The 16,430-nt window shown below is 33.2% G+C and overlaps 1 protein-coding gene across 10 annotated transcripts in view; it reads left to right on the top strand.

Annotated features, from left to right (window-relative positions):
* LOC133181726 (rho guanine nucleotide exchange factor 18-like) overlaps positions 1 to 16,430 on the top strand; it is a 127,611-nt gene that overhangs the window by 12,633 nt on the left and 98,548 nt on the right. For all 10 annotated transcript variants that reach the window (XM_061316293.1, XM_061316298.1, XM_061316291.1 and 7 more), the window contains exons 6-9: positions 1,691 to 1,806; positions 6,693 to 6,806; positions 7,919 to 8,125; positions 10,442 to 10,524. In XM_061316293.1, coding sequence (XP_061172277.1) covers positions 1,691 to 1,806; positions 6,693 to 6,806; positions 7,919 to 8,125; positions 10,442 to 10,524 — 520 coding nt within the window. The remainder of the gene's footprint in view (positions 1 to 1,690; positions 1,807 to 6,692; positions 6,807 to 7,918; positions 8,126 to 10,441; positions 10,525 to 16,430) is intronic.

Here is a 16,430-nt window from a genome sequence, read left to right as displayed (position 1 = left end):
TATTATCTAATTGACGTTTTACCAGTTTGGTTTATAGTGGTGAGTCGAGATGGCTCGAAGAGTCGAGAAAAGTTTTTAAGTGATCAGAGGCAACCCGTAATAAAATTAACTTTTAAATGATAATTCAAGGATAAATTAAGGTTTTGATGGTCTAAGACAAACTCATTTTGTCACTCCTTAAGGAAATACAGTACCTGGTGCTATATATCCATACACCACCTATTGTAAACAATGTAAAATTTGATAATGCTTTGGGGGTTTCAAAAGTCATGAGTGACTAGTATTGTTAAGGTATTATTAATTACTATCTGAATGGGGTTTACATTTTAATTTGAAATGTTAGCCTTAAGATTTATCATAGGGATAATTAAATAGGTCTCACAAGCTGTACACATAAATTATGACATCTGGAGTCAAAGGAACCAAAGAATGTGACCTACCTTTGTCATTCGAACCTGTATCAATATTGGGGACTTAAAAAAAAGATTTTTAAAACATAAACCCCTCAGTTTCCAGACTGACACAAAGTTTCCTGTTTCCATCAAGTGTAGATGATGATGTGATCTCGTGTCGACATCCTGTATCTACATGTATAGATGCCTCATCACAACCATAGGACGATCATACAACTGTTGTTATATTTAAAGCTTACATTATTTTGTGGATTAAACAGACAAAAGCAATTGTTATTTATTTCTTTGTAAGTATTCTTACAAATACACAGTATTGTTTGCAGCCTGGAATGTGCAGTATTTATTGCTATAAACATTATATCTGTGGATGGAGGGATTCAGTATAGTCAGTGTCTTGTATTGTTTATTAAGATAATACTTCCTGGTAATTTCTAAGAAGCAGGGACACTAAGTGAATGGTTATATATTGATTTGATGCACTCTGGTATTTGTGCCAATAACTTTAGGTAGACAGGAGAAGCATTAGTCGATGGTTGTACCTGATAATAATGTCACAGCTGCTTCTTATTACCTAGGAAGGTATTACCACCTCTTAATGGTGCATCTTCCTGGGTTTGGTTGGGAGAAGATTTCGGAATATTAGAGCAAAATGACAATGTTAGACAAAGGTGAAAGTCTGTGAGTTTGGAGTTTGGATTGACAGCTTGTAAGGATAGCAAACATGTAGCAGTTGACTTTAAACCATTGTCATTGATGTGTTAATATTTTCAGGTACATATTGTTTCATTTTCTTGGCATTTTTATGGCCACAACCAAGATTGCTTCTCGTCGTTGTTGTTTTTAATTTACTTAATTTAAGAAATGTATTCCAGTTTTGAAAGTTCATGAGGTTATATATTACCTGAACTCTTTCACCTAGGCATATTTCATGAAGCATGTTACCATATCTTGAAAAATATACCTGGGCAAAAAGTATCCAGTCATATCATAATGAATACATTACTTAATGTTCCAGCTATTCATTTATTTCATTCAAATACACAGAACTTGGCCAACTTTCTAGGGTTTGTTTTCTCCTCTTAGCTTGGAGTAATGCTATCAGACTGCTATTTTACTTGTTAGCAGTTGTGGTTCATGAGGATGTGAACTCGGAATTTCTTTGAAAAAAATCTGAAAGGGAAATCCCAAGTTGTGTGAATATGACAGTATGTTAACTTTGCATAACTAGATATTTCCAGTGTGATATATTGACATTATTTTGTTCGATTTTTTTTTAGGTTTAGTGGTCATTCTATAACATTATACACAGAACCAGTTGCCACAGAGTTTGGAATTATTTGTCAACTGGACAATGGTCAAAAGTCCATGAGTACCATCACTCGCAGACCAGTGGGTAAGTGTTTTCTACCCCATAGTTTTAGTAAGCTGAAGGACTCCTTGCATATTCAATTCTTATTAGTATAATAAAAAAACAGTGTTATCCAAAGTGCATTGTTTGAACCATTTAGAGAAAATGCAATATGAACATTTAATTTTTATCTGAGGTATTTTGTTTATAAGTATGCATACTAATTTACTTTTTATTTAATGTAACATTTACCAATTTTTCAAATTATACAAAGTCGCATATTTAGCCATACACAGAAGTGTTAGCCATACACCGAAGTGATGCAAGTTTATATTTAGATATGTATTAAAACCAATAGGAGAAATATTGATTCATTTTGAAAACTGTTATCATGGGTGTTAGGGCCCCTTAATGAAAGCAATGAGTCCCTTACCAAAATCAATGCATCCAGATATAAGGGTATCCATATGATAGAGGAAATTCTGGTGTACTATAAAAGGTTATTAAACTAAGATTCCATTCTATTGAAGCATAAAGTGGTTTACATTATCAGTGAGGAGCAAGCTAATTTGGTTTTGTGACATGAAAATATTATATCGTCAACTATGCACTTTGGTTTTATTTTTAGATTGCAATTACAGTCGCACACAATATAGTGTTGTACACCAGCAGTTCCATAGCAAACCAATATTAACATTTAATGAAATAAAGTATTAGAATTTAAAAAGTGTGAAATATAGATAAAAAGAATCAAGAAGTCAATACTTATAGGGAAAAATAAGATGATAAAACTGAATTTTAAACAATAAGTCGAAATAATGTGTTTCTTTTTAGATATTTGTGTCATAGGGTGAAAGACTTCTGAAAAATAATGAAGTTTTGACAAAATTAATCTCACTGTAAAGCAAGAAAGACAGCAAAATATGAATGCTGGAAAAACAAAGATCATATCTACCATATCGTTGTTAATATCAAGATCACATGACTTAATTTTAGTGTAAAACTTGTAAATAACATACAAAGGTGAGGCTTAGGTTCTGAGATTGTATCAAAATCCTTGTCTACCGACTTGAGATCATAGTAACCTCATCGATTTTCAATGTATAAGAACAATACATTTATGACTTTTCATTTTGTTGCGTCCATCGAAATGCGCATTTATTGATATCATGCTTCTTGAGCAAAATTAATTTGTAATTTACATAGGACGCATGTCAAAACAAATCACTGAATTCACTATCATATCATCCAAATTTAAATTAGATTTTTAAATTGCAGGGTTGCAGTTGTGGATTAAGGTTTAGAATTTGACATTAGGCTTATATTTGTTCCCTGATATTAAAGAATGAAATTTTGTGCGTGATGGAATGAGAGCCTACATGATCTTAGGATTAGATTAGTTTGTTACATGGATATTTTAGTCCATAGATGTTTTAATCTGATAGTAAACAGGGAAAGCTTTTTTTATGATTTAAGTTGTCCTTAGTACCAGAAAAAGACACAAAACTGTTCTGAAATTCAAGATCAAGGAAGTGTTTTGCACTTATGGAGGCTCATTACACCACTTTTTGATGACGTACTACACAGAAAAATAAACCTCCATTGCTTCATCCGTTTTCTCCTGGGGACAAATTGTACAGGTTCGCTTTGCTGATAATCTAAATCTTTTAAACGCTCTAAAAATAGACAACATGTGATTTTGTAAACAATGAGAACAAGGTAACGGATTCATCATAAATCACAAACGAAGAAGGTTTATTTTTAAGTAGAGACCAAAGAGAATGACAGTCAAATCTTCACTACCAAGTAGTGTACAATGTCATGGCGAAAGCAGCAAGTTCAGTACCACTGACAACATGTACATATAGAGGAAATTCGAGTTGAAATCTGCAACCTCATTGAAATAAATTATAATTGACTGTGCGCTTTTAAAGTACTGTACTCTTGTGGGTTTGTGTGCTTGTCTTTATTTCTTTTGAAAATGTATATTTATTCTAGAAATTTTAGCTTATTCTGCATCTGATATGTTCAACCTTTCCTGAGCATAGGGACTTGAGACAATCTTAGCAAATTCGGGTATATAGTATAATAGGCTCCCCTATTATACTATATACCCGATTTTGCTAAGATTGTCTCAAGTCCCTGTTATACTATATACCCGATTTTGCTAAGATTGTCTCAAGTCCACATGTTCCTGAGTGTTTTGAGTCAGGGGGGTTGAGGAAAGATAACTCTTGCAAGTGGACTTTTTATTCCAATTATTTTTTGAATTGGAATTTTCATTTCCTTAAAGTGACAGTACGGCGCATCTCATCAAAAAACTGACTAGATAAAATTTTCCGACAAGATTTGGAATTTTTTTACCACTCATAAATGTATAAACTTTCAGAAAATTACAACTTTTACAATTAAATAATTTGGATTATTTCATTAAAATTAATAGTTATTTATGGGACGTAAATATATACATCGCAACATGTTCGGGGTTCCACATTCCATGCTATGCACGCATGCGTAGTTTTCATAAACAAAACAGCATGGTTAGAGAGGGAATCCTGGTAGGCCTGCTACATTGACAAAGTAGACCAAAAAGAAAAAGAAACTGAAAATAGAACTGAAAAAGCAACTTTCCTGACTAAAATTTAGTTTGGGGATTAATAAAATCGCTGGATAAGGAAGAAACGGGAACTCGGCGACACTCACGCAGGGCTCTCGAAGGTTCTATTCGACAGGTTTGTTGATACTTCTTATCATTTCTCATTTTTCCGTCGCTTTCAAAGAAAAAAAAAATAATGTAAACTCAACATAAAAAATACATCTTTGACTTATAAACATTGTTGCCATTTGAAATGCTAATTTTTTTTAACTGTGCAGAAAAATATTTTGTTTGACATTTGCCGCGATAACGTATGATTAGTTGGTTTTTCCTTTCTCTGACCCCAATACACAAAACGTAAACATTTGTACTTTTAATTCTGTTAAATTTGCCTGAATGCAGACAAAAGATCTTTACGATTATTATTTTAGATTATTTTATCAGAAAGTTATGATAATTTGTGTTTTTGAAAATTGCTTTCACCTAATATTCATTATAACTGTAAACTCTACAGTGTAGGCACGTGCCGTTTTAGAATTCACGTGGTACAAATAAACAGATCTAAGATTGCTCCAGTTCGTACGACCTTTGATTTTCCGGCAGATTCTAATTACATTAATTTTGTTTGAGTAGAGAATGTTTCTGTTTCTCAAACTGCTCACATCAACTTTATACCTTATTTCTTAATGACATATTGGGTAAATCTGGATGAAAAATCGCACATTTTGGAGCCGTACTGTTGCTTTAAAACAATTTGCATTCAATTTGTCACTTGTTATTCATTAATATACATTCCTTGTCTATTTATAACTGATTTTCCAAATTATTCATGCAAAGATTAAGAAGAAAATCACATGAATTCTTTTTTGGGAGAAAATTATTTTTTCTAATAAAAATAATATTAAATAATACGAAGTGCTACTATATTGCTTACATATCTGAAGACGATATCCATCACTTGACATTGAAATTTCTGCAATACTATTGATCAGAAACTTGAAATCAAACATATAACCAAAATCAGAAAAAAGATTAAAAAATCTTTAAAAATTATTTATCGTATCATAACCTCCATTTGGATATTTGAAATGTTCATAATAAGTGGTACTGTAATGAAATCTAAAATAAACTGTGGGTGTAATGAGCCTCCTTAAATAAAACCAAGATTTTGAAATTTTCAACAAGAAAGACTGGTTTTAATAAAAAATAATGAATAAACAGCTGTGTTATCACATGTACTAAGTTGTGAACATTTAATGTATCACTAACGCAAAGTTGTAGTAAAAGGTCAAGGTCACAAGGTCATTGAGGATGATCACAGTAAAATTAGTTTATATATATATATATATATATATGTATATATATATATATATATATATATATATATATATATATATATATATATATATATATATATATATATGATAGTTACTAAAGATAATAAAATTTAAAACTTTGAATTTTAACATTTTTATACCTATTTTATCAACATTGAATCATGGAATCATGCTTAATTATTGCCGAGAGATGTTGAGATGTCTCTGTTAAGGTTGTAGACATTTACCAACTAATTTCTCCTAACTAAGGTCCTTAAACATGACACTGATCATTTAATTAACATTTTAATTTTCATTAAGATTAATTGTATCTGTCATAATTAAATAGGAACCAGAATAAAAGACAAAAATATGGTTACATGCACAATGTGTAGAAGTGTATACTTGGCATATGTTTTGTGCAAATAGTTCATTGACAGGTCAATTAGTAAATTTTGTCCAGTTGATGTTGTGTCTTATTATATATACATAAATATAAATATATTTGACTGGGTATTTAGATTAATAATTGATGTAAGTGGCTATATATATAGTCCGAGAGGTTTTGGAACTGTAGAGGAAAGGAAAACATGTCTGTATTATTTTATGAATATTACGATTATTATTGTACCAAGTACATTGCCCTGCTGATTTGTGTAGGAGTGATGTAAAGCTAATTTTTCTTCAGATGATTTGCTGTATAATTTTCATCACTCCAACACTAAAATAAAATGAAAACTCTGCAAAAAGGCAATGTAGGCTATTTTGAGATACCAATGCAAATGACAAGAAAAGGACTATAATTTGTTGATTCAATTTATGAAAAGGTTACATGAATCTGAGGTCTATTAATTGATAAACTTGCATCATCAGGTTTAATTGTGCAGATCAGGGATGTAGTCAACAGTAGCATTGTAGCACTGATATCTTTAAATTGGAGTGATATCTCCCTGCTCTGACTACTTACTTGGTTGAATCTTTTCATTACTTCAGAACATATGCATTATATCTTTTCACAGAGGAAGATATTTACATTTATCATGAAATGATCAGTCAGGAGGAAGGGGGAGATAATTCTGTCCAATTGGAATGTCAGACAGTATGGCCTGTCACTGGGACAGAAAATGATACAGGTAAGTGAGGTAGATACAGTGTTTGAAATAACTATGCGCCCGACCGCCCAAGATGCACAAATTTTGCAGCGGGCGAATAAATTTGCATGTATTGACGCCTGGCTGGACGTGTTAAAATTTTTCGATAATAAAAATTCATATATTTGATAATTTTTTTTTCATATCAACTAATAGTATCGGTAGCAAAGTGTAACAAGCCAAGAGGAAGAATTCATCAGTCTATAGATTCTGGTTCGAAGTTATGTTGACCTGGTTCAAGTCACATAATCATTCAAAACAAATTTATAAAATTGACAATTATTTTCTCGGGCTAGTAGATCTTTGGCAGGGCTGGCAACTTTTACTAGCAGTCAGTCCTGCATGTCTGGCTAATTTTGCAGTGAGTTTCAAACACTGGTAGATATCTCAGTAAGTAGAGGGTTTAGTCAAATTAATAATTAAAGTGCTTAATTCTGGTTGCAAATATGTCATTTAAGATTTTTATCCAAGAATCACATGCTAAATACTTACCAAATTAGTCAATATTTATTTGAATTGAATTTTATATATATATATATAAACTTTGTTATCTCAAACTCAATGGGACCAAGAAAAAGATCAAGATATCTGAGGGTTCGAGATATTGAGGGTAAAATACTTAAGAAATATATCCATGTTTGAGATACTGAAGTTCAACTGTATATACTTCTTTGTGTCATTAAGATTGAAGGAGGTATACAAGAGAGAGAGAGAGATAAAAACCTCCTTTTAATGTGTTAGATTACCATAATTAAAGTCTGTGATTTATATGTGTAGGAATACTAGCTGTGAAGAAAATGTCAACTTCTAGTTAAAAGAGTCTCGATTTCTGATTGATTCTGTCAGTGATTAGATTATCACACATAATGAACACACAAGTCTTTTATCCCATACTTATTGATTCATGTTAGCTAAAGCGGAATTTCCTCTTTAGGGTAAAAAATGACCACTCAATACATTCATCTTCTTTCACACTATCTTGTTTGGTCCAATCTGATACAGTAGTAGTGTATCGTATATCTTGTCTGATTTATGTCCAGATTCTGTTATTGGTAAAGGAATTATCCAGACCTCGGATTCTGTTTTATCCACAGAGAGCCAGTCTGTGACTGAGATGGAGGATGGTGAAAACAAGTTGCAGACCATTATAGAAAAAACCAGAACATTGCAGGATGCAATAAAAAATGTCACCAATGATGACCTTGATAATTCCCTGGAAGACCTTGAATCTCCTGGACATTCCATGGAAGATTTATCGGATGTAATGTCCGACAGGGGCGAGATGGATCAGGGAATTTATGGTAAGCTTAAGTAGCATTATCTCTGTGTAATTCAAATCATACATATAGAAATACTGCATCTTTCAATAAGTTAATTTGAAAAAAAAATGATGGTCTGATTATTAAATTCCGTTTACTGCTTTTTCAACTCACAAAACTATATATATATATATAAACTATACAAGATTCATACTTCTGATGAATTACATCCTAGTATGTTACAGAAGATGATTTTCTAGTTTTTTTACTATTTAAGCAATGATAATGTTTTATAACTGATTAGTCATGGACATAGCCAACACAGGGATCGACATTAACGGTTGTCCGATTGCCCGGGACAAGTAAATCCTCATTTCGGGCAAGTGAAACTGTCAACATACTTGTCCAATCGGGCAAGTGAATTTTTCTCATAGAAATGTACATATTTATTAAGTTTACATTAATTTATAAATAAAACAATAAATTGAATACTTGATTTCCGCCAGATACATGTACCTGACTGACATTGATTTACATTAGGAAATCCTTGGTAGCGTTTCTAGAATATACGGACCATTTTAAAAAAAAAAACGGGTTCATTATTTTGTTTTCTTTCGTGGTACGCTCTACGTATAACAAATTTGTTAACTTCTAATTAGGAAATTCATTCACAGAATATAAGTAACACGATGTACAATGTATCCCAATCCAGATATGTATGTTTCATAGCAACTGTCTTCCTTTACTGTTGCTTGTTATCTCTGAAAATCACGATTCACAAAAGGATTCTATGGAATTAATTTTTAAAAATATGAAGTTTATTAAAAGAAAACAGGGATAATGCTGCATGGCAGTGTGTTAACATATTAAATTGACAAGGACATTGATACACATGTACAAACGAAGCATCGAAATTACCTTTTTATGTAGCTCAACTTGCCAAGTTGACAGTAGTGTATTTGGTCACATTTTTTTCTTCTCGGTTTACAGTAATAATATTTTTCTTCCCCAGTTTTGGGCAACCAAGTTTTGCATTCGGACAAGTCAAAGTCTGAGATCACTTGTCCGAAGGGCAAGTAAATCTAAAAGTTAATGTCTATCCCTGCAACAGTAAGCAGTTGTTTGATTACCTTTTTCATTCCTCTTCAATTTAACCGTATTTATAAAATGTTAACTTTTTTTCAGCATTACAATATTAACCATTATTTACTAGCTGAAATATTTTTTTACAAAGCTGTCAAATTTTGGATAGTAATCGATGTTGTATTTTGATAAGAAATGGAATATACCTGAATTACTATAATCCAAACAAAGTTCTGGTTAGAGCCAGTTGTATGAATGAGTAGGAATTATTTATATAGTAGAAGAGGAGATGTAATTAACTCCATCCCCAGAATGCCAATGTTTACTATTAGCAGGAGGTTCACTCCAAACAATACTTTTGTTGGTAGCTGGCAAAACTTTCTCTTAAAAAAAAAACAGCCATTATGATGCATTTCTACCTTTCTTTGCAGCTTGACAGTCAAAATCATCATGTAGTTTCAGAGAAAAAAATTAAACATCATTTATTATAAATAATTTGGAAGACTAACCATTCATTTTTTTTTTGTACAAAGAAAATGCAAGGATATGTATGTTTTTTTTAGGAGTGATTTGATTTCTCAAATCCTACTTCTTTATCATGGTGTTATTTAATTTTTTTTTTTTTTACTTACAGCATCTGAACTTTGGAGATTTGCTAAATTTGGAATTAAAAAAAATGGATTATTTCTAAGAAAGTTGATTCATTTACTTAATCATATTCAGAAGAAAATAGGACCAGCCCCTCTCAATAGCTCAATTTTACTGGAAGTGTATTGTTAACTTCTTATCTGAAGATTTTTCCTCATTAAACTAGTCATCTTATATTCATGGGTCAAAGTTGACTTTATTTTGAAAACTGAATCAGAAGTGATCATTTTCAATTTAGCTTTACTTTTTCAATTTATATGAAGCATTGTCTTGTGATGTGGCTTAAATTTGGTTAAATTCTGGGTCCAAATATGACTGTTTTTAAAATGCAAAGAGACTTTAATCAATTCAGAGGAACATAAACCTACTGACAAGACAAGGAGGTATCCCCGGTGATTGCTGCAGGAGATGATTTCTCTGAGCTGCTGAGAAAGTAATTCAGAGTAGAGAAGAGTGTAGACAGATACACACAGGAAACTCTGCAAAACTTTCGCTTCTTCATATGTCCTGGCTACAACTCCTTGGCCTCAAGAGATTTTTTTTTCGCTAAAATTAATTTCTATGGAGTGTTTTTGTCAAAGTTTTGGTACTTTTAATGTGATATAACGGAAATTTAATTTGTTATAGACGGAACATTGACTGCTGTACAAGGTCTCAATGAAGACTTGTTTAAACTGCGGGATTTTCATCGCAATAAACTCCAGACTCAGGTGAGAAGCTGTTATTTTTATGATTTCTCAATGGTCACCAACATTTTTAAACTTTTCTGACAGAAGAGACTCATGGATTAAAACAGTTAAATGTGAGACAAGAAGTTACATTATTGTACAGAGAATGTAGTTACCATTTGCTTCCATTTAAATTCTATAATTGTTTCTGAAAATACTCAGAATTTCTGAAATTACCAAGTCTGAAATTTATTTCTGTGACAGTTTTTGCTACATTAACAATTATATACAGATATTTATCATTTCTTACGTGTTGTATGTGTAAAATGTTAGTAGACATAATTATCTTGCATTTTTTGACAGTATAATATATATATATATAATTTATAAATATATATATACATTTTGAAGTTCAAAATTCCTTTTTCAGAACATACAGTATTTTAAATATTGATATAATATGAGAAAGAGGGAGAGGAAAAGAGATTCTGATATTTTTTCAATATTTTTTCAATATCAGGTGGATTTTTTTATTAATACAGCATGTAGAAATAAAAGACATGTGATTGCAGGGTTTATTGAGTAGGAATTCAAGTACAAATCTATAACAGAACAGAGAGAAGCTAACTTTTTGATATGGTATTGATGCTGGAGAGATTAAATAAAGATTTGCTGAAGCTCTGTAGCCATTTCAATTAAGTTCCTAGTCTCAGTTGCGTAACATCACCCTTTCTAATGGGATCGTCAGAGCAAAGAAGTTCTGGATTTCTAGATTTATAAATTTTCAAATGAATGATTTCTCTGTCATTGTTTTTGGGAGGAGATATGAGGAAGGGGTGTAGATATTGTGAGTGTTTCCTGGCCCTTTTTTAGAGTAGATATGAAGAAGGGGTGTGTAGATATCTTGAGCTTTCATCCACTTGTCACTGTGTTTATATGTTTTAGCCTAAAGCTTAGGTGCGTGGGGTTATACCAATATATTACATTGTCTGATTTGTTTGACTGAGGTACAAACTGTTTATTGTATGTAGGTGTGCAGTGATGTGCTTTGTCAGGAGTTATATTTGCACTCCCATTACTCAGGGTTTAATCAGTGGTTTAGTGGAGGTATCAGGGTAGTTTTGAACTCTGTTTGGTCCTGGATGGGATCTTGAGAGTATCAGGGTAGTTTTGAACTCTGTTTGGCCCTGGATGGGATCTTGAGAGTATCAGGGTAGTTTTGAACTCTGTTTGGCCCTGGATGGGATCTTGAGAGTATCAGGGTAGTTTTGAACTCTGTTTGGCCCTGGATGGGATCTTGAGAGTATCAGGGTAGTTTTGAACTCTGTTTGGCCCCTGGATGGAATCTTGAGATTCCCAGCAATCACCTGTCAAATGGCTACTATTATTTACGGTCATTATGGGGGAACAAATCTTTCTCATTATCAGTTCCTTTGCAGACATCAAATTTCCAGACTCAGACCAGGTGCTCACTCTGGCATTCTCAGAATTTTCTAAAACCTACTCAAGTTTGGCTTGTTTTTATGCAGTTTCTAAATGAAGTATTTTTGGAACATATCTTTAGGATACTCTGTCCTTAGATTTTTTTATCTTTTATCTCTGCCGAATCAACCTGGAGTCTGGAAAATTTTAAATCATAAAAAGTGTCCTGGAATTTTCACTAGTTGATCATTCTCTCTTATCTGTCATGAATTCTGAAATGACCATAGCTAGATTTTAATTGAAGAGAAAACTTGAGAGGCAGCAGTAGGGAAACTTAGTCAGTACTTCAAATTGAAATAAAAATGGATGGTTTTGATTGGGCACTGAGATGTATGATCCTATCATACCCCCCCCCCCCCTCCCCCCCCCCCTTCACAAAAAGAAAAAAAAAATTAAAAAAAATGAAATCTTGAGGGAGGGCCCATTGTTTTGAAATTATCTCATTATAAACATGTTTCTTTGTGTATCCAATCTCTTTATGAACAGAACAAACTGTATTTAGTTTTCCTGTGAACAGAGCAGTTTGTACTATAACAATAGGATGAAGTCACTGTGATATAAATATACTTTTTGTGGTCAACTTGTCAGGCCTTCACACAATAATATGTGGTGACACAGTATTTAAGCCTTCCAGCTGAATGTTTGATTTTTTCTTATGTATTGATTTTATATATATCATGACTTTGTCTGGTTTTGGAAAAGTTAATAAAAGTTGTTCCTATATTGTGGCTGTTGACAGACAATGTGTGACCTAGGGTAGTTATGGGGACAAGGGACTTATTATACAGTAAAACATGCTTATTAATGATGGGTGATTTTGCTTTGTAATAAATGAAATTCATTAAATCCATTTAGTTTACATATTTTAAAGCCATAGGGAATGAAAATCACTTTGCTGTAAGCATCAGTTCATTATAAGTGTGTACACTGTAAGCCTGTTTTACTGTATACACATGTTAAAGGGAGTACATAGGTTTGTGTTAGGGAAGTCATTAATGCTTGCCTGGAAAGATGAAGTGAAAAAAGATTTCTGGTCTCCAAGTTGGAAGTACATTTTGATTCTGTTCTTTTAAAGCTATAAAGATGTTTTACCTGTATTTTATAGCATTCTGGAGAATACAGACACACTGACTCTGTAGTCATCTTACACATGGAGTCATCATTTGGCAGGACTTAATCAGCAAGTGTTCTGTCCTACAATCTGGCTATTGCATCTATCTATGACAAACTCCAGTGTATTATGTGCCACTAGAGAGAAGAATATATGTCAAATTTTATGAGATCTCACTTGATGAGAAATCTGCAGGAGAGAGAGTGTTCGGATTGAATACTTGTTTCTTGTGATGCTGTTAGGATTTATTTATGTAGAGGGCTGGTAAATGATGATGCATTGTGTCCTGTGTGTCTTGTTGATATGTATCAGGTGTGAGTAGTTTTGTGTGTGTGTCATGCTTCACAGAAGCAAGAAGTAACAAGAGCTAGTGACATGTCTATGTTCTAAACTAAGGTAAGGAAAAACTAAGGCTTCACTCTCTGTACAGGATACCATGTCTGGGACTTAACTGTGACAGGGTTGGCAATAGAGTCAGTTATAAGGTAAAAGGAAAAGTTTGATTATGGTAGTAAATTATTATCAGGTTTTTTTCTCTTGTTTTTGAAATCCGTAATTCCTTTGTAATAGAGAATGTCTAAAAAATAAATCTTTATAGGAAATTCAAGAGTAGAACTTGGTCCTATAGACCAAGAAATGCAATAGACTTTAAGATTAATTTATTTTGCATAAATGTAATGGTAAAGTTGAAAGAAAAGATAATCATTATTAATACATTAGATGTTCATCTTAAGGTGTCTAGATTTTAACCAGAATCAGATAGGCATGTCTATGAAAAGGCTACAGAGTATTGGTGTTCTCTTTGGTAACCGAGCAAAAGTGCTATACTACTCTTGGAATAATTCCATATTGATACCAGCAATATCTTTGCTTTCTGTCATGTTATCAGTTTTTCCTAAACTACAGCCTTTATATTTGGTATAATGCTCATTCATTGGTTCCCTGTGATAACTGATTGATTTTGCATTAATTATAGTTTTTCTTAGATAAAACCAAGAAAAATCAAACATAGTACAGATTTTTCCCTCCCATTCTGATAAATGAAGAAAAGTGCACAAGGTCCTTGGTCATAATCTTGCTTAGAAATTGATAAATGAACCTGTATGCTACCTAAATATTTGCCAAAAAAAATGTGGGCAAAACACCACAATTTCTGTTTTATACACAGCTGAAATGCATTTAATACCTTTTACACCTGTAATGATGGCTGAAATTCGGTTACCTTTTATACTTGTAATGATAAGCTAAAATTCAGTTACCTTTTACACCTGTAATGATTAGATGGAATGCAGTTACTTTTTACACCTGTAATGGTTTTTAAAGTTTAAACATTGCCAACTACTTTTCTCTTTTTAGCTCACCTGAGCTGAAAGCTCAAGTGAGCTTTTCTGATCACATTTTGTCCGGCGTCCGTCTGTCTGTCCGTCTGTCTGTCTGTCCGTCTGTCTGTCTGTCTGTAAACTTTTCACATTTTCGACTTCTTCTCAAGAACCACTGGGCCAATTTCAACCAAACTTGCCACAAAGTATCCTTGGGTAAAGGGGATTCAAGTTTGTTCAAATGAAGGGCCACGCCCTCTTTCAAGGGGAGATAATTAGGAATTACTGAAAAAATAATGGCATCATTTAAAAATCTTCTTATCAAGAACCATAGGGCCAGGAAAGATGAAACTCATGTGGAAGCATCCTTATGTAGTGTACATTCAAGTTTGTTCAAATCATGACCCCCGGGGGTAGGGCGGGGCTGCAATGGAGGATCAAAGTTTTACATAGAAATATATAGGAAAAATCTTTAAAAATCTTTTTCTCAAGAACAGCAAAGCCATGATGAGTCATATTTATATGGAAGCATCCTGAGGTAGTGTAGATTCAAATTTGTTCAAATCATGACCCCCGGGGGTAGGGCGGGGCCGCAATGGAGATCAAAGTTTTACATAGAAATATATAGAAAAAATCTTTAAAAATTTTCTTCTCAAGAACAGCAAAGCCATGATTGGTCATATTTATATGGAAGCATCCTCAGGTAGTGTAGATTCAAGTTTGTTCAAATCATGACCCCCGGGGGTAGGGTGGGGCCGCAATGGAGGATCAAAGTTTTACATAGAAATATATAGGAAAAATCTTCAAAAAATTTTCTTCTCAAGAACAGCAAAGCCATGATGAGTCATATTTATATGGAAGCATCCTTATGTAGTGTACATTCAAGTTTGTTCAAATCATGACCCCCGGGGGTAGGGCGGGGCTGCAATGGAGGATCAAAGTTTTACATAGAAATATATAGGAAAAATCTTTAAAAATCTTCTTCTCAAGAAAAGCAAAGCCATGATGAGTCATATTTATATGGAAGCATCCTGAGGTAGTGTAGATTCAAATTTGTTCAAATCATGACCCCCGGGGGTAGGGCGGGGCCACTATGGAGGATCAAAGTTTTACATAGAAATATAAAGGAAAAATCTTTAAAAATCTTCTTCTCAAGAACAGCAAAGCCATGATGAGTCATATTTATATGGAAGCATCCTGAGGTAGTGTAGATTCAAGTTTGTTCAAATCATGACCCCCGGGGGTAGGGCGGGGCCACAATGGAGGATCAAAGTTTTACATAGAAATATATAGGAAAAATCTTTAAAAATCTTCTTCTCAAGAACAGCAAAGCCATGATGAGTCATATTTATATGGAAGCATCCTGAGGTAGTGTAGATTCAAATTTGTTCAAATAATGACCCCCGGGGGTAGGGCGGGGTCACAATGGAGGATCAAAGTTTTACATAGAAATATATAGGAAAAATCTTTAAAAATCTTCTTCTCAAGAACAGCAAAGCCATGATGAGTCATATTTATATGGAAGCATCCTCAGGTAGTGTAAATTCAAATTTGTTCAAATCTTGACCCCCAGGGGTAGGGCGGGGCCACAATGGAGGATCAAAGTTTTAGATAGAAATATATAGGAAAAATCTTTAAAAATCTTCTTCTCAAGAACAGCAAAGCCATGATGAGTCATATTTATATGGAAGCATCCTCAGGTAGTGTAGATTCGAGTTTGTTCAAACCATGACCCCCGGGGGTAGGGCGGGGCCACAATGGAGGATCAAAGTTTTACATATAAATATAAAGGAAAATATCTTCTTCTGAAGAACTGCAAACCATGATTAGTCATTTTGATATGGAAGCATCCTCAGGTAGTGTAGATTCAATTTTGTTCAAATGATGACCCCCAGGGGTAGGATGGGGCCCAATGGGGGAAGGAAAGTTTTACATATGAACATATAGAAAAAATATTTCTTCTCAAGAACAGAAAAGCTATGTTTAGTCATATTGATATGGAAGCATCCTCAGGTAGTGTAGATTCAAGTTTGTCC

The sequence above is a fragment of the Saccostrea echinata genome, unplaced genomic scaffold (assembly GCF_033153115.1).
Source record: "Saccostrea echinata isolate AGI-Se365-2 ecotype Australia unplaced genomic scaffold, CSIRO_AGI_Sech_v1 ptg000009l, whole genome shotgun sequence".
In the NCBI taxonomy this organism is placed as follows: domain Eukaryota; kingdom Metazoa; phylum Mollusca; class Bivalvia; order Ostreida; family Ostreidae; genus Saccostrea; species Saccostrea echinata.
This window is presented reverse-complemented; position numbering and strand designations above follow the sequence as displayed.